General features: G+C 34.5%; 1 protein-coding gene across 1 annotated transcript; it reads left to right on the top strand.

The window, feature by feature from the left end:
• The first annotated feature begins 340 nt into the window (after positions 1-340).
• Positions 341-25,898, top strand: LOC127960016 (receptor tyrosine-protein kinase erbB-3). Its single transcript, XM_052559538.1, has 29 exons — positions 341-1,026; positions 10,277-10,428; positions 10,603-10,789; positions 11,927-12,052; positions 12,882-12,944; positions 13,052-13,170; positions 13,283-13,424; positions 13,610-13,723; positions 14,711-14,828; positions 15,030-15,103; positions 15,186-15,276; positions 15,528-15,545; positions 16,551-16,762; positions 17,061-17,193; positions 17,939-18,032; positions 18,126-18,283; positions 19,084-19,137; positions 19,218-19,359; positions 19,443-19,562; positions 19,696-19,794; positions 20,630-20,815; positions 20,904-21,059; positions 21,743-21,818; positions 21,907-22,053; positions 22,534-22,631; positions 22,721-22,894; positions 23,193-23,261; positions 23,405-23,672; positions 24,257-25,898. Exons 1-29 carry the CDS (start codon positions 924-926, stop codon positions 25,084-25,086), a joined length of 4,323 nt encoding a protein of 1,440 aa, XP_052415498.1. The 5' UTR covers positions 341-923; the 3' UTR covers positions 25,087-25,898.
• Positions 25,899-26,614: the final 716 nt, after the last annotated feature.

The raw sequence follows: 26,614 nt of genomic DNA, 5'->3' as shown, positions 1-26,614 counted from the left end.
TCAGAGGTCTGAAGCCATCTGAACTGAGGCACAAAGTGCTCTTTGTGAGACCGTGTCCAGAGCCACCAAAGAAACACTGATAAACTAGAGGACGATACCGGGACACAATGCCAGCCTTGACTTACACACAGTGAGACCCTCACTCCAACATGACATTATTATCGATACAGCAAACCCCGGATGAGTGTAGCTATATGTGTGTTTATTCAGAAGAGAGAGAGAGAGAGAGAGAGAGAGAGAGAGAGAGAGAGCAATCTTGGCACATAAATCTATCACAATCTCATCGGTGTTTGTAGCTGTGAGGACTCTACTGACGGGAAAATACAGAACACTGTCTAGTTCACAATCAAGGCTTTAGGACTTGTTTACATGTTTGAAATAAATCAGTGCACGAGCTTTGGAACTGCAAGGTCGACGTCACCTTGATCAGACCCAATCAGCTTTCAGCATCGTTCACCTGTAGGCTACGTGTAAACAGGTAACAAACCTCGAGACAGCATTCCTGCGCGCTCAAGCCTTTTCATATTTACAAACGTCTGCATTCTGGGAGCTTCTTTCTTTCTTTTAACTAAAACTATTGAATGTATTACAATTTTTGTTTGAATGTTTGAACTGACGAAGCCTATACCGAAGGATTTATAGCCTAAGTCTATGAACTTTTCCGCAACAAACGGAAATTAACTACTTAATATTTTTTAGTTTGCTCTATACTGAATGCAATATTTGGAACTTTTCAGATTAAAAAGGAGAGCGAGAGAGAGAGAGAAAGAGAGAGAGAGAGAGAGAGAGAGAGAGACGTCTGTCAAATTTCTATCAAACTTGGACAAGCCGAGGAGAACGGAACATCTGCGCTTCTTTGGCCATGAATATGTAACTTTCTGCTCTGTCTGACGGACTGACCTCACATTGGGAATATTCTTAGGATGAGGATGATGAAGATGAATGCCGCTCTGCTGCAGATGCTCGCGCTGTGTCTCGCGCTCCGTTCACCTGCGCGCGCTCAGACGGAGGAAGGTAAACATGAAGGTAAATCTGTTTTTACTGCATGCACAATTCTCCTGTCTGCGACTAAAAAGATTTAAGAGAATAGCATAAACATTTGCATTTTAATAGTAAGGATGCTAATGATTTATGCATTTTTGCTTTGATTAAAGTGACACTTTGCATAAATGTCATGCAAGCCTAATAGTTTAATTTGCATAAAAATATTGTTAATGTATAAATATAATGTAATATAATTTAAAAGTAGTATTTATAAACAACTCCACAAATTTGTAACAGAATGTTTTGTGGAACCCATGTGCTTGCCTTACACAATATACATCCCAAAATAGTGTTGTTGCTGTCAGCTAATGCATTCAGAAAACCTGTTTCTGAACCATTGTCTAAGCGAGATATATTTGTTTATCTTAGACTGTGAGTGTAAAAGGAGAGATTTGTTTCTGTACTAAATCAATGCTCAGTTCAAACGACAAGTGATTCAACCAGAAGATTTTGTTAAATCCTGACTCAACAGCTGTCTTCTGAAAATAAAGTATCACAGAGGAGTTTGAACTTGTGCTGCCGACTTCTTGTACTGAATCTCTTTAATGTTCGCTAGAATATTGTGTAGTTGTCTTGTTTTTTTGGTTTTGTCTACACAGAAGATCAACTGTGGTCCTATTTAAAGATCATCCCAGTTTTCAAAATAGCGGTCAGTCGTAATGTGTGTTTTTATTGTTAATTCCACCCATATGTTGAATATTGGGTTGCATCAGTGGTTGAATAATGTACGTTCACATAATTTGTACTTGCTAATGAGGAATTATCAGATGCAGGAAGTATCCATGAAGAAAATACTAGACAACACAAGGAAAACAATCTGTTTTGGCTCATAAACAGAGACAGATTGAGATATGATCTGATGCACTAGTTGATCTTTGGCCTCTGCAGTAGTGTTGACTAAGAAGGGTGGAGCATGATGGCAGGAACAACAACAGGTGTGTAGTCCAGGTGATCTGGCAACAAGTGAAACTTCTGGACAGAGTCACAGAATCCCATGTCATCTCTCAGACCAGTCTGATTCGACTGCGTCCCCCTGAATAGAATCCCTTACAAATTGTACATTTCTTTATTTCTGTCATGACAGCTCCTGGAGAGTTTTAGCATGGTAATGTGCAAGGCAATATTAATGTGTTTGATCTTGGAGGAATAGATCTGCTACGCTGCTGCGTCAGAACCAGTACCAAGATTTGCTTCTGCCAATCCATCCAGAGACATGCTGATATGACCATATCAGAAATACTGCTGCTGAACATATAACACACATGATATAACCCCCATATATAGCGTACATAAAAGTACCCCATTGCAGATCTATACAGGTGGAGCTGGGGGAGGTGGAGAAGTCCAGAACATGAAACACACACATACACAGACAAATGAATGCTCAAATTGAAGAATTCTGTAGTTTCAGGTTTCTTGATTTTATGTTTATTATTATGTCATAAAACATTTTTGCTATCTGCTCTTTTTATGTGGATTTCAAGTATTTTAAGTTAATATAATAATACATTTATATCGGCCCAATGATGAAAAAACAACAACAATAGAAACAACATCAATAGAATTTGTAATGCTTTTACTGGTAATAATGGAAATTGTATTGGTTTTAATGGAAATAAACGCAATTGATCTCTACTGGTAATTGGTTAACTGTTATTGTTGTTAAATATTATGTTTGTTAAAACCACTAAATCCTAATAGAACATGTCCCAAAACACACTACAGGAAACCATTATTTAATGGTTTTAATGATTAAAAGTTGATGGTTTGTAATGTTTGTAATGGCATTTGTAGTGGGATGTTTTTTTTAAGCAGGGTCACCATGGGCTTTGTGATGTTATTTGCCATAAATGCAATACATTGATTGCTTTAATATTGTAAGATAATAGCGGCTGTTTGTAGTTGTGGTGGGCCTATTTGGGAGAAAATCCAGAGCCATTTTTTACTCACAGTCCGTCCCTGGCATGCAATTAAAATGACTTCAGTAATGATGTGATTTTTTCAGATGAGTTAGAACCTATCGGCCTAGAGTTTCATGGTAGAACTTTTTATTTATGTTGTAAATTATTAAAACACTGTGGGGGATTGCATCAAAATGAACATTTAATATACTGTAAATATATTTAAAAACAATCATAATTGATCTCATCTTGTATAACAGAAATCAAATGTTTAAAATCTGAAGTAGTCCTTTCTGATCAGTACTCTTTTCTCAGAATGTCAATTAAAGGGGTAGTTTATACAGTGAAAAATAAAAATTTTAACAGTTTAAGAATTTAACCTTTTTCCATGTAATCACAATAAATATTAACTGTGGTTTTCAAGATTAAAAAGGTTGTAAAACACCTTAGAAATATCATAAAAGTAGTCCATACAATGCACACACTACATTCAAATCACTAAAGCATATAAACTGAAATGTAATTTATTATTTAGTGAAATCTTAGATCTATCCCAGCTCTTCTTGGGACGATCTTTAAAAGGTTGAGAAAAAAACAATGTCTAATTCATTAATTAATCACTCTTTTGAATCAGAGCATATCAGTGAATTGCTTAGATTCATTTCATAATTGGCAGAGATTGCACTTCATGAATCACAATGATATGATTCTTGTTTATTGTGATTCAGTGTTATTGTCTCAACCAGCAGCTTAACAGCTCAAGGAATGATTATCAGTGAATAACAACTGCAGCTATCACTTTGTGTTTCATGGAAGAGTTATTTAGAACGACATGAGGGCTAGTAAGGACTGAAAGGCACTATACAATATTTAAAATCAGTATAGACATCATCATGGCGATTTGTAAATTGTTATAGAGAATAATTGGACATCACAGAGTTAACAACAATCCAATCACATGTTAAATTCACACATAAACATGTGCTTCACTGCTGAATGACACATGATAGATGAAGTATGTGTTCTAAACCTATTCAAACATATTTTATATCCATCAAATGAATGGAATGATAGTGTGATTCTGATGTGCAACAATCGCCAACTATTAGAAAAATCTAACCATATTCAAGCCATAAATAATGAAATAATTTTCTTTTTTTGGAGAACTGTTCCCTTATATGTATTTAAGTGTGACTTGTGCTGGCATCAGTATGTACATAATTGCAATGTCATTACTAATAACATTCATAATTTCTCTGCGAGGCATTTTTATGTTTGCCAATGTCATACTGAACATTGCAACATGTTAATCTAGATGTCATGTTATTTTGCATTGAGCTGTTTCGGCACATAAATGGAAACCAGAAACATAGCATATTTTTTAAAAGATTGTATTAAAGACCTGTTCTAACCGAGATGGTTAGAAATGAATACAGTACATAAATATCTTATTTTAGATTGCAACATGTGAATGCATAGTTTTCAGTTGACCATTGCACTTGAGTCATACTGTACAAAAAGATATAAGTGAAATGTCCCGTGAAGATAATGGGGGTTGTTGACCTCTTGGCATTGTCGTAAAGCATTCCGAGTGGAGATTGAAGATGTCAGTATGAGTAGCAGAGTGTGTGTTAAAGGCTACCACACACATACTCCAGGAGAGCTGAATAGATTCATAAGCACAGTGTGTGTGTGTGTGTGTGTGTGTGTGTAGCCTCTCTGTTTCTGCTGTCGCCTCCACATCCATTGTACCTTCAGTTATGGAAATACTCAGTTTTGAGCACTGAAAAACTCTTGATATTTATGTCAAAGGATCATTTGAGTGAACAGTGAACATTTTGGCCCAAATGTAATAAAAAAAAAAACCTTCAATCTAAGCTAACAAACGGATGCCACAGTGTTTTAGTAAAACTATTTACATTAAAATGCAATTGAAAAAATACTTTGAAGGTGAAATGTGTCATTTCAGTTCTGTGCCACCAAACGACGACAAAATAAAATCACTGTTTTCAAAAAGGTTGCTGTACCACATTTTAGCGTTATCTGTAATTGTTAAATGGGTAACACTTTAGAATAAGGTTCCATTAGTTAATGTTAGTTAATGTATTAATTAACATGAACAAACAATGAATAATACATTTATTACTGTATTTATTCATCTTCGTTAATGTTAGTTAATGAAAATAAAGTTATTCATTGTTAGTTCATGGTAATTCACAGTGCATTAACTAATGTTAACAAACACAACTTTTGATTTAAATAATGCATTAGTAAATGTTGAAATTAACATGAACTAAGACTTATAAATGCTGTAGAAGGATTGTTCTTGCTTAGTTCATGTTAACGAAAGTAGTTAACTAACATTAACTAATGGAACCTTATTCTAAAGTGTTACCGTTAAAGGATGCATATTTCTTCATGTAAATTTGTACATTTACTAATACATTGAATCTTTTAATATTAGTTAATACACTGTGAACAAACAATAAACAACTGTACTTTTATTACCTAACATTAACAAAGGTTAATAAATGATGTAAAAATATATATTGCTTACGTTTAGTTCATGTTAAACAATGCATTAACTATTTAACAATCAACTTATTGGAAAGTGTTACCCTATATTTTGATAGCACCATAATGTTTACAGTTTTCAGACTTTCTTATAGCATATTAAGATGATTTATATGTTTTAGAAATAAAATAGAATTGATAAATGATTTTTTTTTTCATATTGCATGCTCACATACTCGCATACACAAACATGTGTCTACTAAATCAAAAAGAATTCCTTCTTTTGCCCAGGGAACAGGAGTAACCTGTAACTTTTAATGTGCAAAACAAAGTCATTAAGCTAGGCATGGTTTCTCTGTGTGTGTGTGTGTGTGTGTGTGTGTGCATGCTTGTGTGCTGTGTGTTAGCTGACCCTTTAATGACAATAAATGATTCAGAAATGAATGTGTAGATTTATGTTTATTCGTGCCTGTGAGAACCAATCAGTCAGGTTTGAATAATCTCTTTGTGACTGTGGCCAAGTTTCTGTTTACAAGGCAGCTAAGCCATGTCTGTTGTGTGCAGCTTTAGACCTCCCCTGGCTTTTGTTTCTCATACCTGTGATGTGAAACTGATAGGTTAACCTAGCGTGTGTATTTTGTGAGCGTTTGTTTGAGTTTTGGCGGTTCCTACACTTGTTTTCGCGCTCTGGTTGAATAGGAGCATTGTATCATTGTCTGCACACTTGAGTGCACACATTTAGGGCTGTTCACATCAACAAATTTATGCTTTAGAACAGCAGAATATTCATTTTTCATACTTCTTTTAAAACGATTGCTCATCAAAAATTAACAATTCTGTCATCATTTACTCACCCTCATGTCGTTCTAAATATGTGACTAGACTTTCTTCTGTTGAGTATAAAAGAAGATATTTTGATGAATGTTGTGGCCCTCTATTTTATAAATGTTATATTTTTTCATGTACAGTTTTTAAACAAAAATTCTTATAGTATTTAAAGTAAGTACACATTCAATACAATAAGGTGCACTTCTTTTTCACAAGGAGAGTTATGAAATGAGACTTGTTGTTTGCTTTAGGGCTCCTTTTCTTAGAAACATTACAGGAGGAATGCAGTGTTGCTGCTTTCATTTAATCGCTTCTGTGAACTTGTTTATTACTTGTTTATGAAGCAGCTACTGATGCGATGCGATACGATTCACCCCTGTTACGATGCAGAACCCAATGCGATTTGATGCAATATGATGTAATGGAAAGAATATGATCAATTTAATGTCTCGAGGCCTGTTTCATAAAAGAAGTTTACCAAATAAGCCAGGCTTATTTCAGTCAGTCTGACTTATTATCAAATGATTTGGTTCCATAAAGCAAATTTAATATAGGCTTAAGTCTCCAATTTTCAACATCAAAAGAGACATTTTGGCCCCTTTCCCACCAAATAAAATTCACGTGGAGCCACAAGATATTTGATCCCCAAATAAAGATAAATAAAGCCGTTTTTTTTTTTCTATACTGAAATCTCAGGCTTTTAATTGCATACTTTGTTGAGTTTGGTGATTATACTGGGGTCTTTTTCCTCAAAAGAATAATATAAGCAGGTAAAAGTTGAATACTTCAAGTCAAGTCAAGTCAAAGTTTATTTATAAAGCACTTTTTTAGAAATGTGAGTGCTTACCAAAGTGCTGTACAAGCATGAATAAGGCAATATGACAAATAGAATAACAAAGTAAAAAAATATTATGAAATATTATAGAATAATGTAGAAATATAGAAAAATAGGTTTCTAAACTAGACTAGTGTTTGGGCCTTTCTAACATGTAAAGGCAATTTATTCCAAAGTCTAGGGCCCGCCACTGCAAACGCACGATCACCCCTGCTCTTTAGCCTTACACAAGGGACAACTAACAATGAATGGTCAAGGGACCTAAGTCAAAAAAGATTTAATCTTAGAAAGTTGCCTCAGCTGGAAAAACTGAATTTAATTACCAAATTAATCTGTTTATCCAGTTTAAAATAATTATCCATTAAAACACCCAAGTTTTTTTCAGAGGGCTTCACAAATGGTTTTAAAACACCTAAATCCAGGTCAGGAGGCCCACAAGCACTCCCTGGAGTAAACAATATAACTTCTGTCTTATCCTCATTAAATTGTAAAATATTGACTGCCATCCAGGGTTTAATTTCCTCAAGGCAACATAAAAGTGACGCTATAGAATTTGAATGCTTTTGTTTCAGTGGGAGATATATTTGTGAATCATCCGCATAACAGTGAAACAAAATATTATACTTCCTGAAAATTGATCCTGGAGGATGTATATATAAAGAAAATAGAATAGGCCCCAAAATGGAGCCCTAGGGGACCCCACATGAGAAACATGCAGAAAAGAATATAAAATCCCCAAGGCAAACAGAAAAGCTTCTGCCAGACAAATATGATCGAAATCCCTCCAACACAGTACCCTTAAGGCTGACACAATGCTCCATAGGTTGTGTGAATACAAGTTTCTCCAGTATCTTGGAAAGAAACAGGAGTTTTGAAATGGGTCTAAAATTTGCAGGACTGATGAATCCAAATTATGTTTTTTGATCACTGGTTCCACAATTGCATGTTTAAACGACTGAGGTAGACTACTATTTAAAATAGATTGAATTTTGGTTTCAAAAGCCTTTATTAGAATTTGAGGAGGAATAATGTCCAGGCTACTAGAAGATGGTTTCATCTTACTGATGATCTCTCGCAAAGATGCAAGGGATACAAACTCAAACTGATCAAAGACAGCAGGACACACAGTAGAAATAGATAGATCAACGGAAAGAAAAGAAATGTTTGTTCTAACAGCCTCAAACTTGTCAATAAAAAAATGGCCAATGGGAGTTACTATAGATCATATTTGAAAGATAATTAGACTTTTCAGATCTAATAGTTTTTTTATATTTATCCGAACGTTCTTTTAAGATGTTTAGAGAAATTCAGAATACTTCTGGTTTAACTGATGGTTTGAAGCCTTTTCTGACGTTACTAGCCTTACCTGTCCCATTGTGGGCCATAACACCCTAAAGTTCAGCTCCAGATCTTATCAGTTCAGGTTCTAAGTACATGTATCTATAATAGGGAAACTGTGTATTTGTTAAGAGGCAAGACTGTATTTGTTTAGCTTGTATTTTGTACCAAGTGGAAAGAGAATTTAAGAAAATATACCAATTATCTCACAGTTTTTTTTTTTTTGATTTAGGGTTAATATTGTTAACTATAACTAAAACTAAAACTGAAACCATAATTCCTTTAAGTGAACTTGGACCGAGCACCTGCTTATATTTCACAAGAGACATTCAGGCCCATTTGTTGGACTCTGTAACACTGTTAACAGTTTACAGTATGCATGTGTTATCAGTAAGTGTCTGTGTGTTTTTCGGTTCTTTTGCATGAAATGAAGAGAAGCATTATGAGAACAGAAACTCTTCTATACCTGCCATTATGAACGTGTGATTCTTTAATCTAATATGCTCTTTTTAACCTGCATTCTGATCCTAATGGGTCATAAATGGACCAGATTCTCAGAAGGACTCTGTTTCTTTGAGTTTTAATCTGTAAAGGCTCCTGCGGGCATTTCTGAGTACCTAAGTATTAATGGGAATATTTTTTCCTAGACTCCCACCCTCACCCTCAGTGATGGCTTGTTTTGACCGTGGCAGATTTAAACCAAGGGCAAAATTTGAAATGCAAAATAGCTTCACCTCAAGCTCCCCCTTAGTCCTCCATTACCTTTCATTACTACAAGAACAACAGTGAAAGAAAAACAACAACAGTTCTATCTGTGACATCATCAGCTGATGCTCAGTTGCAGATTTCTTTTGCATTAAACAGATCATAATGTGCAGTCAGTCGGTCATTATTGTAAAGAATGACACCTGTCAAGTTATTTTTGAGATAATACACAATGTCTGGTCATTATCATAGTAATTACAAAGCTTCTTATGGCATAAATATATAAATGGGCATGAAATATTAAATATTAGCTGAGATCATGCTATTATTCCTCTTAATTACAAAGCTTAATACCACATTAATATATGCATGGGCATGAAATATTAAATATTTGCTGAGATTGTGATATAATCATATGATGTGTCTTTCTTGCTTTGATTATGGCAATTATTCATATTCATATTATTTTCAGTAATGACCCCTGTTTAATTATTGTTTTGCTAATATACCGTTGCTGGTCATTATCCTACTAATTTTAACCGCATGTAAATAGGCATGAAATGTTAATATAGAGTAATATGAGAGATATAATATATTGTAGCAGTCATTATACAAAAAATATTTGCACATATTTTCTTTTCAGTAGAAATGTATTATTCACAATTGTTCAAAAGTTTGACTGAAGTTTTTTAATTTAATATTTAATATTCAATTTTAATTTAATAGTTTAATACAGCAAGGCTGCATTAAATCTATGAAAAGTGATTGTAAAGACATTCATATTGTTAAAAAATATATATATTTCAAATCACGGTTTCCATAAAAATATGAAACAATATTTCTTGAGCAAATCAGCATATTAGAGTGATTTCTGAATGATCATGTGACTGGAAAAGACTGGGGTAATGAAGCTGAAAATTCAGTTTTGACATTTCAGAAATAAATTACATAAAAAAGTATAGTATATTAAAACCGAACACAGTTATTTAAAATTGTAACAATATTTCACAATTTTACTATATTCTTGATCAAATAAACTCAGCTTTGCATTCCAAATGGCCATGCATTTGTTTTTTGCTACAATGAGTTGTCTTTTTCTCTCTCTCTTTAGTGTGCACAGGCACGCAGAACTCGCTGAGTGTGACAGGAAGCTCTGAGGTTCAGTACAAACTCATGAAAGAGATGTACACGGGCTGCAAGATTGTCATAGGAAACCTGGAGATCACACAGATGGAGCACAACCGCGATTTCTCATTCCTACAGGTGAGGAAAACAGACCAAGTTTGTAGGAACTAAAAGATGTTACAAGAGATCAGGCCACTTGTGAATAAAGCGTGCATGAGTTCACACCAGATTCATTTGTGTGGGTTCATGTCTGCGTCTGTATGTCTGTTACGTTTCATTTGATGAATGTGTAAACCCAACCCCTCTTCACAGTCTATCCGTGAGGTGACGGGCTACATCCTCATCGCCATAAACCAGTTCAGACGTTTACCACTGGAACAGCTGCGAGTCATCCGAGGGACGTCTCTGTATGAAGATCGCTTCGCTCTCGCCATCCTCGTCAACTATCAGAAAGACGGAGTGTATGGACTACACGAGCTGGGCCTCACACACTTGACAGGTGCGCTCACACATACGTGACAGGTGACATTCTCACCCACAGAAACACATACTGTCAAAACGCCCAGTGATTTTCTATGACAACAAAACTCTCTGGAGGGTTTGGAAGAGTGAGTCAACAGACACAAATATATTTTTTATGTTTGTGTGGTTTATTCAAGGAAATCACCCACAAATGAGCATTATCTCTTCATAAACACCAACACATAGTTGTGACTGCCTTACAGCTTGTAGAAAAATCCTATAGTTTAATGTTCATCATGATAAAATCCAGGAGATTGACGCTAGAAGACTACAGTTAGGCTCGAACATGTCCCAACCTGCTTCAACAAACACCACACTTCTAATGTGAAATACAATCCATGTTGTCTTTCCATTGTGTGACTCTGAGTGTGTGAATCAATGAACACAGGGGCGTAGATTACGCAGGGGACGTGGGAGACGGGCCCCCCCCACTTTTAATATCATGCAAATTCATCCCCCACACTTTCTCGGTCAAGTTTGTTCGCTTAGAGTTTTTCTAAAGCTGTTATGAATAAATAAAAATTTTAACTCGAAGAGACAAGATAGTCTGCGCATGACCTGGTATTTTATTCGGACCTAGAAGGCGAGATGAACATCACGGAGCGCTAAACACTCCCGCAGTGTGCGTGCGTGCGTGTGTGTGTGTGTGTTATTATTATATTATTACAGTATAAAAACTATTGTGCCTTATTATGTGATAAAAAGTGTTTGTAGTATATAAACAGATCATTATTATTTGTTATTGTCCAGCAGTTATAGATTTCTAAGCCAATTAAAAGCTAGATATTAGAGAAAAATTTAAGTTGCCTGTAGTGTATACCAGTCAAAAGCTTGCTGATGTTTTTTAAAGAAGTCTCTTCTGTTCAACAAGCTTTTTTTTTTTTTTTTGATGATTATGGCTTTCAACTCATGAACGTCAATATTCTATTCATTTTTTTAGATGCACCTGTATGTATATATATATATATATATATAAATAAATATATATTTATTATATATATATATATATTTTTTTTAGAGTTTTGAGGTCAGGTTTCAAGTTTCGAGTTCAACCATTATGTCTTTGATCTTATCTTATTATTTCCATATCTCTCATATTTATGGTTATGTGCAGAGATCCTGGAGGGTGGAGTGCAGATCATCCAGAATAAATTCTTGAGCTATGCACCGCAGATTAACTGGCTAGACATCGTGAAAGACAGCAGCGCTGAAATCATCATCGAAGACAATGGACCAGAACGTAAGGAGACATAAATCATTACAATATGTAATATAGTATACATTTACATTACACTTAGTCATTTAGCAGACACTTTTATCCAAAGAATCTTACAAATGAGAAATGTTAATATACTGTTTAAATGTTTGAGATTGGTAACTGTTTGCTAATAAGATTTTTTTACTTTTTTTGAAAGACGTTTCTAATGCTCAGCAAGGCTGCATTTATTTGATAAAAAAACAGTAAAGAGCGATAATATTGTAAAAAAAAAAGAAATTGAATTTCAAATATGTTTTCTATTTTCATATATTATAAAATGTAATTTATTCATGTTATGGTATAAAGCTGATTTTTCAGCATCATTACTCCAGTCTTCAGAAATGATTCTAATATGCTGATTTGGAGCTGAAGAAGCATATAAGTGTAGAAAAGTAGTTTTTGCTGCTTAATATTTTTGTGGGAACCCATTTTATTGTTCAAGACGATTCCTTGACGAATAGAATGTTCAAAATGAAAGAACTCATTTGAATTTTATTTTTTTGTAACATTATACATTTCTTTGCTGCCACTATTGATCAGTTAAACTCAAGTAAATTAAAATGATTCATTTCTTTCAAAATCTTACTGACCACAAACTTTGGAATGGTAGTGTATAATTAACAAACTATTTTATATAAATATTTATAATAAATAAATGTTATCAGAGGCTCAAATTTTGTTCGATTTTTGAGGCTTTAAGGGGTTTAACGTTTTTTATATTTTATATATGTAGTTCAAGATTTACTTATGATATTAAATTTGAATGATGATCTTACGGAAATGTATAAATTATAGTGCATTTTCTGTTTAGTTCCCTGTCATGGGTCTTGTGGTGGTCAGTGTTGGGGTCCAGGAAATGACTCTTGTCAAATCTGTAAGTCCTTGGAAACTCTCTCTCTCACACACACACACACACACACGTTCTTCAACTTTCAGTATCTCTTACACACACTTCTCACTATGTTTGTCTCCTGTTCTCAGTGACTAAGACAGTGTGTGCACCGCAGTGCAATGGCCGCTGTTTTGGCCGCAGCCCGAGCGAGTGTTGTCACATCGAGTGTGCCGGGGGCTGCACCGGGCCGCTCGACACCAACTGCTTTGTATGTTCAGCAAACTTTCACCAGTTCTTGAACATGTGTTGCACTTACAGTACATACCAGATTCATGAATCAAACCATGCTCGCTTTGACTTGGGTGTCTGTGTGTTCACAGGCCTGCAGAAATTTTAACAACTCGGGGTCATGTGTGCCGCAGTGTCCACAGGCTCTCATCTATAATAAAGTGACGTTCAAATTGGAACCAAATCCTAATGCAAAATACCAGTACGGCGCGATGTGTGTATCACATTGTCCTAGTAAGTGATTCCTTGGGCTACATGGAGTGCATTTACCTGTAACATAGCATTTTAGGTTATAATGCCAAAACTGAATACTCCACCCTCTTAATGGAACCCAAATAAAGTTTTTGTAGGATTTATGGTAAAAATGTGACAATTTTCATACAGTATATTCTTATTTGCTGTGTTCTCTTGTACTTCAGCTAACTTTGTTGTAGACGGCAGTTCGTGTGTAAGCAGCTGTCCAGCAGACAAGATGGAGGTGGATAAAATAGGGGTGAAAAGATGTGAGCCGTGTGGGGGTCTCTGTCCAAAAGGTAACATACACACTTGGTTTACTCAGTTCTCTAAATGGGTACATACCATAGACTTCTGGTGTTTTTACACTGCTGGTCAAAAGTCTGGCATAATTACGATAAAAAAAACAACATGGCTGCATTTATTTAATCAATAAATATAGTAACATAGAAATATTATTACAGTTTAAAACAGCTGTTTTTAGTATGTTTTAATATTAAATTTATTCCTGTGATGAAAAGCGACGTTTTCAGCATCATTACTTCAGTCCTCAGTATGTATCACGGTAAATATATGAGTTTCAACAAAAATATTAAGCCTGAAAAAAACTATTTTCAATATTGGTAATAATAAGAACCATTATTAATAATGGAGCATCAGTAATAATGCACAAAACCTGAACAGCAAATCAGCATTTAAGTAAGAATTCTGATGGTTTACAAGACACCGAAGTCTGGCGTAATGATGCTGAAAATTCAGCTTTGCAGCACAAGAATGAATAACATTTTAAAGAAATATGAAAATAGAAATTAAAATATTACTATACTATTAAAAACAATATTACTCTTTTTACAGTTTTTATCAAATAAATGCAACTTTGGTGAGCAAAAAAACACTTAATTTAAAACTTTTCAAGCAAAAAACTCTGACTATGAACAATTTACTGATCTTCCTGAATATAATACTTGTAATGGCATTGTTTATATTTACTGTTGTCTTTTTCTTAGTCCTCTTGAATATCCACTGAATGTGTCACCATTGTTCCCTGAAGGAAATGTTCTGTTTTTAACTATTGCCACAAAATGTGCTTAAAATTACAGTAAAGTTGTCTTTGATCTTTTGACCTCTGATGAACAGTATGTCACTCCTGTATGTCTCCAAAGATGAGTTACATTGTTCTTGCTTAAAAGGTGCTTCACTGTTGGTTGAGAAACAAGCACAATCTCCTTCATGTCCATCTTTGTGTGTTCTCAAGCATGTTCTCTCGTATTTGTCTCTTTGCGCAGCATGTGTTGGCACTGGTACACCTTCCAGACTGACCGTAGACTCGCAGAACATCGACAGCTTCATAAACTGCACTAAGATTCAGGGCAGCCTGCAATTCCTCATAACAGGAATTAAAGGGTGAGATTTGAGATCATCAGCATTTGAGACACTGCTGATTGAAATGTTCTCCTTTCTTATCCACTCTTGGACAAACTAAACTAATAAGAGCATGAAAGGGGGTTATATTGTAAAAGTCCACTTGCCCAAAAGTGACCCAAATATAGTTGTGTGTCAATATATAGTAATGGTGACTTTTCTGTTCCTTTCAATCCTCTACAGAGACAGTTACAATAATATAAGTGCTCTGGATCCAAAGAAACTGAAGATCTTCAACACTGTCAGAGAGATCACAGGTGTGTGTCTCTGTGTGTATCTCTGTCATTTCTCCTGCCCTCTCTGTACATCATCTAACTCAGTTTTCTGTTTGCTTGACAGATATTCTGAGTATTCAGTCTTGGCCTGAAGAACTGGAAGATCTTTCAGTCTTCTCAAATCTAGCAACCATACAGGGAAGAACTCTGTACCGGTGAGCAACCTGCCCATCAGTTGTTTGTTAGTCATTTACCCTTGTCCTCTGATTTCTTAACACTGCATCAGTGTTAAAGTATTCGTGTTATTAGCTGTGCTTGTGCTGTTTGTGCTACATACATGAATGATACTTTAAATCATTCAACTCCTAGTGGAGAGCTGTGCTGTTAGTTTTCAAAGTGACTGGATTTATCTAGTTGTGTGGCATTCATTATTAATTTTTGAACTGCTTTCCTGTTCTCCCTCCAGAGGAATAAGCAGTAAGAGGTAGGACTGTGTTTAGCTTTAGCTTGTACTCCTTTTTCTCTCTTTGCTTGATTTTATATATATATATATATATATATATATATATATATATATATATATATATATATATATATATATATATATATATATATATATATATATATATATATTCATAAATAAATCATTTGAATCCCTTATTTTGTATTTGTTATAAGTGCTTTACAATCCGCTCAGTGCTGTGGTATTTCTAAGCTTCAGACTGGTGGCTGGGAATCTTGCATGGAAGCATTTCTGTTGATCATGAATGACTGAATTGAATAATTATGATGATTTTGCCTGATGACCATGAATATGGCTCTTGAGATGATATTTGAATTATATGGTCCTCATGAAAGTAAATGGAAAGGAAGTGGGGTTTTTTTAATGTTGATTTTGTTGTTACTAACACATTGCAGCAGTTTTAGATTGGGTTTTCAAGAGTCTTAAAGTCAACATGAAATTATGTTCACAAGCTATTTTAATTTCTTATCTGACATACACTTCTATTCAAAAGTCAGTAGGTAATGAGTTTTTTAAAAAAATATTTAATACATTCAGTCAGCATGGATGCATTAAATTGATCAAAAGTGACAGTAAAGATATAATGTTACAAAGGATTTAAAAAAATATTGAAATTTAAACCCCCCCCCCAAAAAACCCAAAATGCCACAAACCTTTAAAAGGTAAATCTAAATGTAATATTCATAATAAAAGGAATCAAGAATAAAATTAACTCATTAACTGATATATTTCTGAATAAAACATATTCAGTGGGAGATGAATTTATCAAATGGGAATCTATAGATATTTGCATTTATCTTCACCTGCATCTATAAAACCTGCAACCCGAATAAACATTAAAAATAAAAATAATGAAATTATAAAATTATAATTATAAAAATGTTAATTTCATGTTGACTTGAAAGAATCATGTAATTTCATTAGTCTTTTATTTTTGAAATGACCTTTCCACATGTTCTCCTTTAGAGGTTACTCGCTTTTGGTGACGAAGATTCCTACGCTGAAGTCCCTGGGCCTTCGCTCACTGAAACGGATCGGTGACGGAGGCATCTACGTCACTGGAAACAAGCAGCTCTGTTATCAGCACACTGTGAACTGGACACGTCTGTTCGGGAGCGGCCCTCGGCGCCGCCAGAAACCCCTCGACATCAAAGACAACCACCCACAGGAGCAGTGCAGTGAGTACATGCTGAACTACTGAAATATTATGGGTTGTTTTTTAGGAAGTGCTTTTAAAGGCATAGTTCACCCAAAAACTTTAATTCTGTTATTTTTTTTATCTCCCCCATGTAATTAATGTCTTTTTTTTTCATCTGTGTTACACAAAATACGATATTTAGTAGACTATTGGTAGCAAAATGGTTTAGTCCTTTTGAATTGTTACTTATTAAATGTTCTTTAAAATATTAAAGATAATAATATCATTATTCATTATTGCTAATTACTGATATATTCATCACTGCTGTGTGTTTGTAGTTGAAGAAGGGCATGTGTGTGATCCCCTGTGCTCATCTGAGGGCTGCTGGGGTCCGGGACCCAATCAATGTGTGTCTTGCAAGAACTACAGTAGGGGAGGGACATGTGTACCACAATGCAACTTCCTGTCAGGGTCAGTATAGGATATTATTTATTTATTTATTTATTTTACATGCATCATCATTGTAGTTACATTTGGTGCAACGGATTATGAAAAAAAAAACTAATTAAAATGATTATTATTATTAAGTGTGTGTGTGTGTGTGTGTGTGTGAATCTCCATTTTTAATTGAATCAGCGTTGAAACAAATCAGTTGAGTGAATGACTAAACGATTCACCCGCTTAGACCATGACCTGCTGCCACCTTCTTTTAGTTTTATAGCATATCATAAAAAACAAAATCATATTTCAACATTTATTATTATCTAATATTTATTTGAAAAACATTAAAATGCATTTAATATTATTATTTATGCTCTCTTTCCTACTTTTTGCAGTGTCTGTAAAATACTGTTCTCATCTAACACAATAATGACTATTATATGGGTAGTAATTAATTGCCACATAATATAATTAATTAGATTGTAACTATTTGTAACATTTTATGTAGACTAAATGACTGGAAAAAATGTGATATTTCCAGTGTATTAACATACTAAGCCATCAGGAATGAAAATGTCAGTGCCCTGTAGTTTTGACCCTGAAACAGTGCCAAGACAGTGAACTAGGGAGTGGATTGAGACACACCCAGTGAGTGCTGTTTTAATGTGTGTGTGAGCTGTAGATGAGAAAACAATATATTGAATGATTTAGTACTGAGAGAACTACTATAGAAGAGATTTCCAGACCCCTGAAACATCTCTTTTGCTCTCTACAGTGAAAAACGGGAGTTTGCCGGACTTAGAAGAGAGTGTATGCCATGTCACCAGGAGTGTGCGGTGCAGCACGGCAAAAACACCTGCACAGGGCCGGTGTGTAATCTATTGATCTCTGATAGAACGGCATTCACTGTTTGCACAGATTTTTTTATTTATTAAATAATCTGTGTTTTATTCTTCCTGCAGGGTGCTGATGAGTGTGTAGCCTGTGCATATTTGCAGGACGGGCCGTACTGTGTGTCCTCATGTCCAGAGGGGGTCCAGGGGGAGAATGGGCTCATCATATACAAGTTCCCCAACAGCCAGCACAAATGCCAACCGTGCCATGCCAACTGCACCCTGGGGTGAGGAAGCTCAGGATGTCCAATAAAGTGCAATATATTATATCAAATAAAGTGTTAATATGCATAAACTGAACAAAACAATGTTTCTACAGAAATATTCAGTTTGCTTGATACGCGATAAAATAAAAAATCAGATTTACAGTAAATGAAAAACTCTGAGCTATGTTTTTGAAATCTGAGATATGAATTTTCAATTAGTATAATATGCAGTGGCCAGTTTATTCCTTATAAGCATAAATGTACACTACTATTCAGAGGTTTGGGGTTAACAATATTTTGAATTTTTTTTTTTTTTAAGTCTCTTGTGCTCTTCTTAATTTACAAAATAAATAAATAAAAGTACAAAAGAAATACAGTAAAATTTACATTAATTAATAAATTATATATATATATATATTTCAAATGTATTTAAATAAATACTAAATAATATGTTTTAAATAAACAAATAAAGTTAAAATAGAAAACATTTAAAGTTGCAGTTATATATCACACATTTTTCCTGTATAAATAATAAATAATAATAATAAATGAAGTTTAATAATGCATTATTTCAATTAAATGTTTTCTATTTTAAATATTTGAAATTTAGCCTATATATTTAGAAAGAACAGCATTTATTGGAAATAGAAATCTTTTGTTGATTGAAAATGCAAATGTCCCAACATATTTTGTAAAGTACTAATTTATTAAAAAATTCAAATTTTGAACAGTAATGTAAGTCTTTGCAATTATAATGCATTTTATTACTGAAATATTTCTGCGAATCAGTTTGAAAGATTCCTGTATATTTTCTGTGGCAGATGTTTGGGTCCCGGTCAGAATGATTGTGTGGATTTTTCCAGGTCAGATTCTGGGTAGGTGTCTCTCCCTGCTGGTGTGATGGATGGCCTGCAGACGCCTGTCAGTGTGTGTAATTGTGAGCTTTGTGTTTTAGGTTGCCTGTGACAGCAATAGTGCTGAGTGTTATATTCGGGGTGCTGTTCGCATTCTCAGTGTTTGTGCTGAGCGTTCTGTATCGCAGAAGTGTTTCCATCCGCAGAAAACGTGCCATGAGGAGATATCTGCATAGTGGGGAGGTGTGTGCACATATACATATGAACCAGCAAACTGAACTCTTGAAGTGTTGTGAAGTTTTCTAAGGTTTAAAAATGCGTTTTAGAGTTTTGAACCACTGGATCCTGGAGAAAAAGGCGTGAAAGTTCATACACGGATTCTGGGTGCGTCTGAGCTACGGAAGATCAAATCTCTCGGGACTGGAGTGTTCGGCACTGTGCACAAGGTACTGTACTCACACGCTCTGATCCCATTACATGACTCATATCACTTAATGAAGCATTTCCTCAGGGTGTCCTCCTAATATATTGTTTTCTCTTACTCTGTTATTTAACTGTATTTCATTTGCTTCTTCACAGGGACTCTGGATACCAGAGGGAGACACTGTAAAGATTCCAGTGGCTATCAAGACTATTCAAGACTGTAAAGGACGACAGACCTTTGAGGAAATTACAGATGTAAGACACTGATATACTATATACACTGAGAAATGTGTTTATTTGTTTGTTATATTGTATTGTTATTTTTGCATAAAATATCTTTTTTTTTTTTTTACTTGTGGTAAACAATTGTTTAAAAGTTTGCCTGGTGGGCAATAAAAAGAAAAATATTACAGATATACAGTAAACTGGGAACTTGATAAATATATTTTTAAATATTGTTTTAATTAATGCTTTTATTCTGCAAAGATCAGAAGTGACAGTAAAAGCATTTATAATGTTAAAATAATTATATTTTCAATAAATGATGTTTATTGTGTTCAATTAAGAATACAAAAATTTATGACAGATTCCATTAAAATATAATTTTAAACTGCACAACTGTTTTCAGCATTAAGAATAAGAAAAAATGTTTCTTAAACAGAAAATCACCATATTAGAATTTTTGTTTTGTTTTTGAACTTAAAATGTTAATTTTGAACCGCAACATTGCATACAGTACAGTATTACAGCTACAGATAACATGTTAGTCCTTTATATTTCAGCTAGATTGACAGTAGGTTAGTCTCAATTATTTTAGACACATTATACAGAAAATGTACTGAACTGAATTTAATTTAATTTAATTTAATTTAATTTAATTTAATTTAATTTAATTTAATTTAATTTAATTTAATTTAATTTAATTTAATTTAATTTAATTTAATTTAATTGTGATTTTTAGAAGTTTCAAATTAGGAAGTGATGACTTAATTTGTATTCATTAATATCTTTTACAAAACCACCACGTAAAACATTCAAATTCAACCCACATACTAAAAGGCATTGTAAATGGTTTCTTTCTGTCCTGCAGCATATGTTGGCTATGGGGAGTCTGGACCACCCGTATATAGTGCGGCTCTTAGGCATCTGTCCCGGGCCCAGTCTGCAGCTGGTCACTCAGCTCAGCCCCCAGGGGTCTTTACTGGAGCACATCCGGAAGCACAGAGAGGGCCTCAACCCTCAGAGACTGCTCAACTGGTGTGTGCAGATCGCCAAGGTGAGAAGGGCACAAAATGTGTTTCAAGGTATTTAGATCATTTCAAGGTCACTTAAACAACTAAAGACTTTTCTCGACTTCCTCTCAGGGTATGTACTATCTAGAGGAGCAGCGAATGGTCCACAGGAACCTGGCTGCCCGCAACATCCTACTCAAGAGTGACTTTATAGTTCAAATAGCTGATTATGGCATCGCTGACCTCCTCTACCCTGATGACAAGAAATACTGCTCCAATGAAATTAATGTAAAGCAGACTTAAAGAGTTTGAAATAATAAAGAATTTCCAATGTTTTTGAAAGATCTCTTATGCTCACTAAGGCTGCATGTATTTGAAGATAATAATTACATATGGTAAAAACTAATAAATAAATACAGTAAAAATCAATATTCTGAAATAATTTATTATTTTATTATTCTAATACGCTGAAAAATGAAGTGTGGGGTACGAAATAACTGTATTCAGCAAGGACGCTTTTAATTAATTAAAAGTGTCAGTAAAGTCATTTATAATGATACAAAAGATGTCTGCTTTCTGTTCATTAAAGAATCCAGAAATTTTTATTTTATTTTTGAGCATATTTCTGAAGGATCAGTGACATTGGAGACTGGAGTAATGATGCTGAAAAATCAGCTTTGATCACAGGAATAAATTACATAGTATATATATATATATATATATATATATATATATATATATATATATTCAAATAAAAATTCAATTGTAATAGTATTTTCAATATTACTTATGTTTTAATCACATGTAGCCTTGTTGAGCATAAGAGACTTATTTTCCCTAAACATTAAAACAATATGAATTATTCCAATCATTTGATTGTTATTTATTAGATTGTTGTTTATAAAGCAGTTCCTTGAGCAGTATCGCATCACTGTGCCTCTGACTCTTTCCCTAATGTTTGTCATTTTTAGATGCCAATTAAGTGGATGGCCCTGGAAAGCATCATGTTCCGCAGATACACACACCAGAGTGATGTATGGAGCTACGGTGAGTCCATGTGCCACACCATAAAATGGTCCTGTAAAACACTGCACTTTGGAGCTGATGATTCAATGAGAGGTCACTCTCTCTCTAGGTGTGACAGTTTGGGAAATGATGTCATATGGGGCGGAGCCTTACTCTGCTATGCGACCACGAGAAGTACCTGATCTGTTGGAGAAAGGGGAACGCCTCTCTCAACCTCAGATCTGCACCATCGATGTCTACATGGTCATGGTCAAATGTGAGTTGAGTCGTCTTATAACCCATAATGCAAAGGGGCAGTGATCTTGTGCTTCATCTAATTTTTCATCTTGACACTCTACATATTCCTACATTCTTGCAGATGTTAGCATGAAACGTTTGTAAATGAAAATTAGCAAAGCACAATATACTGTATAAGTACCATATCAGATATAAGATTTTTTATTATTATTATTATTATTATTAATTGCAGTGTTGTTTTAGTATTTAAAATAAAAGTTTATTAGCCATTTTTAGGTTAGTTTTAGTTAGTTTTAGCAATGTGTTTGCTAGTTTAATATATATATTATATATATAAGATGTGTATGTATGTATGTAATGCTTAAACCATTTTAGTGCTTCTAATTATTTTATTTTATTTAGCATTATTTATTTATTTATTTACATATGATTTATTTGCTTTATTTATTTATTTTTAGTGTATTTGAAAAAATAAATATTTATTGGCTTACTTTAACAGGTTGGATGATTGATGAAAATATTCGGCCAACTTTTAAAGAGCTAGCCAATGAGTTCACCCGAATGGCCAGAGACCCCTCCCGATATCTCGTCATCAAAGTAAGTCAAACTGATGGAGTGCTTCATCATGCTTCGTTGAATGTCACATGTCAAGCTGGAACTGTTGTTGATTGGTGCTCCACCACTAGGAGGAGTACAGAGCTCCTGACGCGGCCTCAGAAGAGTCCCATCAGAGGGCCACTGAGATGGACTTTCTAGGGGTGGAGGACCAGGATGATGAAGTCTTGGAAGATACCACAGACATGCCACGCTACATAACGCCAGCGAGGAGTTTCTCTAGATTGCGGATAGATTCTCATCGGGTGTGTTTTATAATATTTATCAGAATTAATGCATGAAGGTTTGAAAATAGTATCTGCTTCTTAATATTTTTCTGGACTCAAACTGAAGAATAGTATTTATCTAAAATTGAAATCTTTTGCAACAATTTAATTTTGTAAATGTAATGCATTCTAGTAGAATAAAATATTTATTTCTTTAAAAAAAACAAAAAACTTTTGAACATTAGCGTATTATTTCAGAGGATTTGTGGTGGCTCTAAAAATCATGAATTAATAAGCTACATATGTTTTGACACTTTTCTTTTTATTGTTACACCAGTCAAGTGTGTCTCCATCCAATGTTGCTGGATATCTACCAATGACACCTGGTCTGGAGACCTCAGCACAGGTGAGGTTTCAATCATACATCCACATTAAAACTACATTTGATCTGTTCGGAATTAATATTGGAGGTATAATGCACATATCAAAGAGCATACGGCTTAATATACAACTTCTAATCAATATATTGTCCACCTCATTTTGCTGTAGATGGGATGGGCCTCTCGGTCCCGTCTTGACTCTGGATGCGCAGTTTCTGAGAGCTCGGAGGGACGGGGAACTGCGGTGGAGCTGGAAATGAACGAGGACTTCTCGTTTTTTGGCAGCATGAGGAGGGTCAAACGTCGTGAGGACAGCGCTTACTTGTCACAGCGGGACAGCCTTTCAGGACCTCCCGAAACAACCTCCACAGGGACTCAAGGAGAAGAAAACCAAAGTGGATACATGCTGCCTGGATTCGGTGAAAGTCCAGAGAAAGGTGAGCATAAGAAAATAAGAGCAGTGTGTATGTTTCTGCCTTTATGGTAAATCATAAAGGGTAATTATAAGATCATGTTTTGAATAGGAAATACATTTATGTTGTCAGATACAAAATCATATTTTGAGAAATAAATTTACAGTTGTGACGTGCACTATTGTTCAAACATGAAATAATTAAATATTTTTGAGAGGCGTCTTTTATGCTATTCATGACTGCATTTATTTGTTTAAAAATATAATTAAAACAGTAAATATTATGAAATATTATTATAATAAATATTAAATATTACAATAACTGTTATCTATTTAGTTATATTATAAAATCTAATTCTATAATAACAATCTTTCTTTTTTGGGGGTGGGCAAAATACAACATAAATTTTTTTAGCATATCTTACTTTTTTTTATTATTGCAGCCTTTGTGAAAATAACAGACTTGTTTCAAAAACTTTAAAAATCTCAAGAAAAAGTTCCAATTATATTAAATTTGCTATTTTTTATTTATTTATTTTCTTTTATCAGAATAAATATGCGTACTTTCATGTTAACACATCTCTTGTATTTTTTCTATATTTTTTTAAGAAACTCTTCTATTCACATCGTCACGTGCAAAACGTTCCCAGAGGAGATTTTCAAGAGGCCACTCCGGTGACATTTTGGAGGCACACAGTGTTGCAGGTGAAGAATATGAGTATATGAACAACCAGACCCTCTCTCTCGGGCATTTACCAGGGCAGCTTAAAGATTACAACCAGCCACGCAACCGCAGCGCCTCCTTCAACCCTGCCGGCTTCTACAGCAATCACAAATCTCTAGCGTCCAGCAGACCCAGTAAGAGATCGTCGATCGGTGGCTCAGAAAGTAGCTTCGGTCTCTCCAAATCCTCGACTGACCAGAGGAATCACAGTGATGGTGATTTATTGTCCAGTGAAGCAGAGTACACAGACTGTGATCCGGATCTCAACAAGGTTCAGTATGAGTACATGGACATCCGTGGTGGTGCAGGACCACCAGCCAACATGCTAGACAAACTTCACCTCCCCAGAGCGGTTTCCCGTCCTCCTCTCAGAAGATCACCACAAGATGATGAAGACGAATACGTGGAGGAAGACTATCAGTACACTAACAGCCAGCCTCGGCTGAGGAATTCGCTCAGGGTTCAGGGGTTAAGTGAAGGAGAAGTGTATGAATATGAGGATATGGACTCATTGGCTGCAGGTGGAGCATCCGCAGCTGAATACCAGGATCTGAAGGGAGAACATGAAGAGAGTTTTGGGCAGACGGATGAACCCCGGACCCCGGGGCCAGAAAAGTATTTAAAAGTTCATGCAGGGATGGAACATAAAGCTTTTGATAACCCTGACTATTGGCACAGCAGGTCGTTTCAGAAAGCCAATGCTGTCCGCACATAGACATGGAGAACGGCGTGAAGGAACTTGATGCAAATCAACAAATGCAAGTTGAACTGTCATCAGTGACCAATTCTCAGGAAATTATTGAATAATGCACTTCTGAAAAGCTTTTGCAAGCTTGACAAAACACTGTAAATGTATTTTAATGTAAAATGTAGTTTTAAAGTAAAAAAAAAAAAATGTGGCATTATGTTTAAAATGCATTTAAACAAGAGCATCTTTGTTCTTTTAATATGGTGGAGGTGCCAGAATTACCAGATTCATGAGCTACACTGCACTGATATTTACATCTGGATGTAAGTGTGTGGTTTCTTCAAATGTTCTGTTTATGCCAAGTTTGTTGTACTCGTCAAATGAAGCCATAAGTTTGCTCTTTGTGCACTTGAGAAATGAGTGTCCGTCTTAAATAATCTATTATTTTGTGTATTTGTGAAGTGCCCAATTCAGTCAAACTGCTGTGCATCTGTTCAGATTGCACTTGAATTATTTAACAATTTAAGTGTAATTTTTCAAAATACGTATAATCTGAAGTATTTACATTTGGAATTTATGAAATGATGATGTCAGTTGAATAGCAGAGTGATTGACTTTGGGTAAAGCTGTTTTTCTATGAGGTGTTTGTTGTGCATGCCTTCTGAACAAATCATAATGAAGTACTTGTATTATGTTTCAAATGAAATGGCCAGTAATAAATCTATAGTTTTGTACACACATATCAAACTAAAGTATTTTCTCTACTTTGTGACTGTTTGAAAAGATTTTTTTATTGTATTTGCTTTTATCTTACACTTTAATAAAGTAAATTTAAAACCTTTACTCTCTTATACCCTTTTTTCAACTTTTTTGTTCAAATTTAGTTGTGTTTTAATACATATTTAGCTAAGAACTATTGAGAAAATTCCCATGAAGATCAAGACAGATTTATCATCTGTGTGTGCCTGAATGATTATAGGTGGAAAACTGCTTAGTAGGTGAGTTATGAATTCATCCAAACTAATTTTGAGACATGCCACTTACTGCATGATATTGTATGACTAAAAATGTTTTACAATGGAACAAATCATTCTGGCAGCTATAAGCCTGTTTTATGACTTATTATGGCATATTATAATAGATTTCTTCTCAACTGAACAGAAAATCTGAATTCTTGTGCTTACCATTTAACCTTGATGTTTATAATATTTATTATGTGTTAATGTAATAATGTGATATTTAATAATTAAATATGTAATATTGTTTTTGTGGCATTTTAAAAACATGTGAAGTCATTTCAATCTTTTTAAGCAATTGAAAAAGAGAAGCGCCTAAAAACTTACTTGCAATTTACTGTGAACCTGGACCAGTCATAATTAGCACGGGTATATTTATATGGGTCAACTTCGATTTTTCATTTACGCCAAAAATCATTTTCATTTAAGATATTTTGTAATTTTCCTACCGTAAATCTATCAAAACGTAATTTTTGATTAGTAATATGCATTGCTAAGAACTTCACTTGGCCAAGTTTAAAGGCGATTTTCTCAGTATT

The sequence above is a fragment of the Carassius gibelio genome, chromosome B6 (genome assembly GCF_023724105.1).
Source record: "Carassius gibelio isolate Cgi1373 ecotype wild population from Czech Republic chromosome B6, carGib1.2-hapl.c, whole genome shotgun sequence".
Classification (NCBI taxonomy): domain Eukaryota; kingdom Metazoa; phylum Chordata; class Actinopteri; order Cypriniformes; family Cyprinidae; genus Carassius; species Carassius gibelio.
This window is presented reverse-complemented; position numbering and strand designations above follow the sequence as displayed.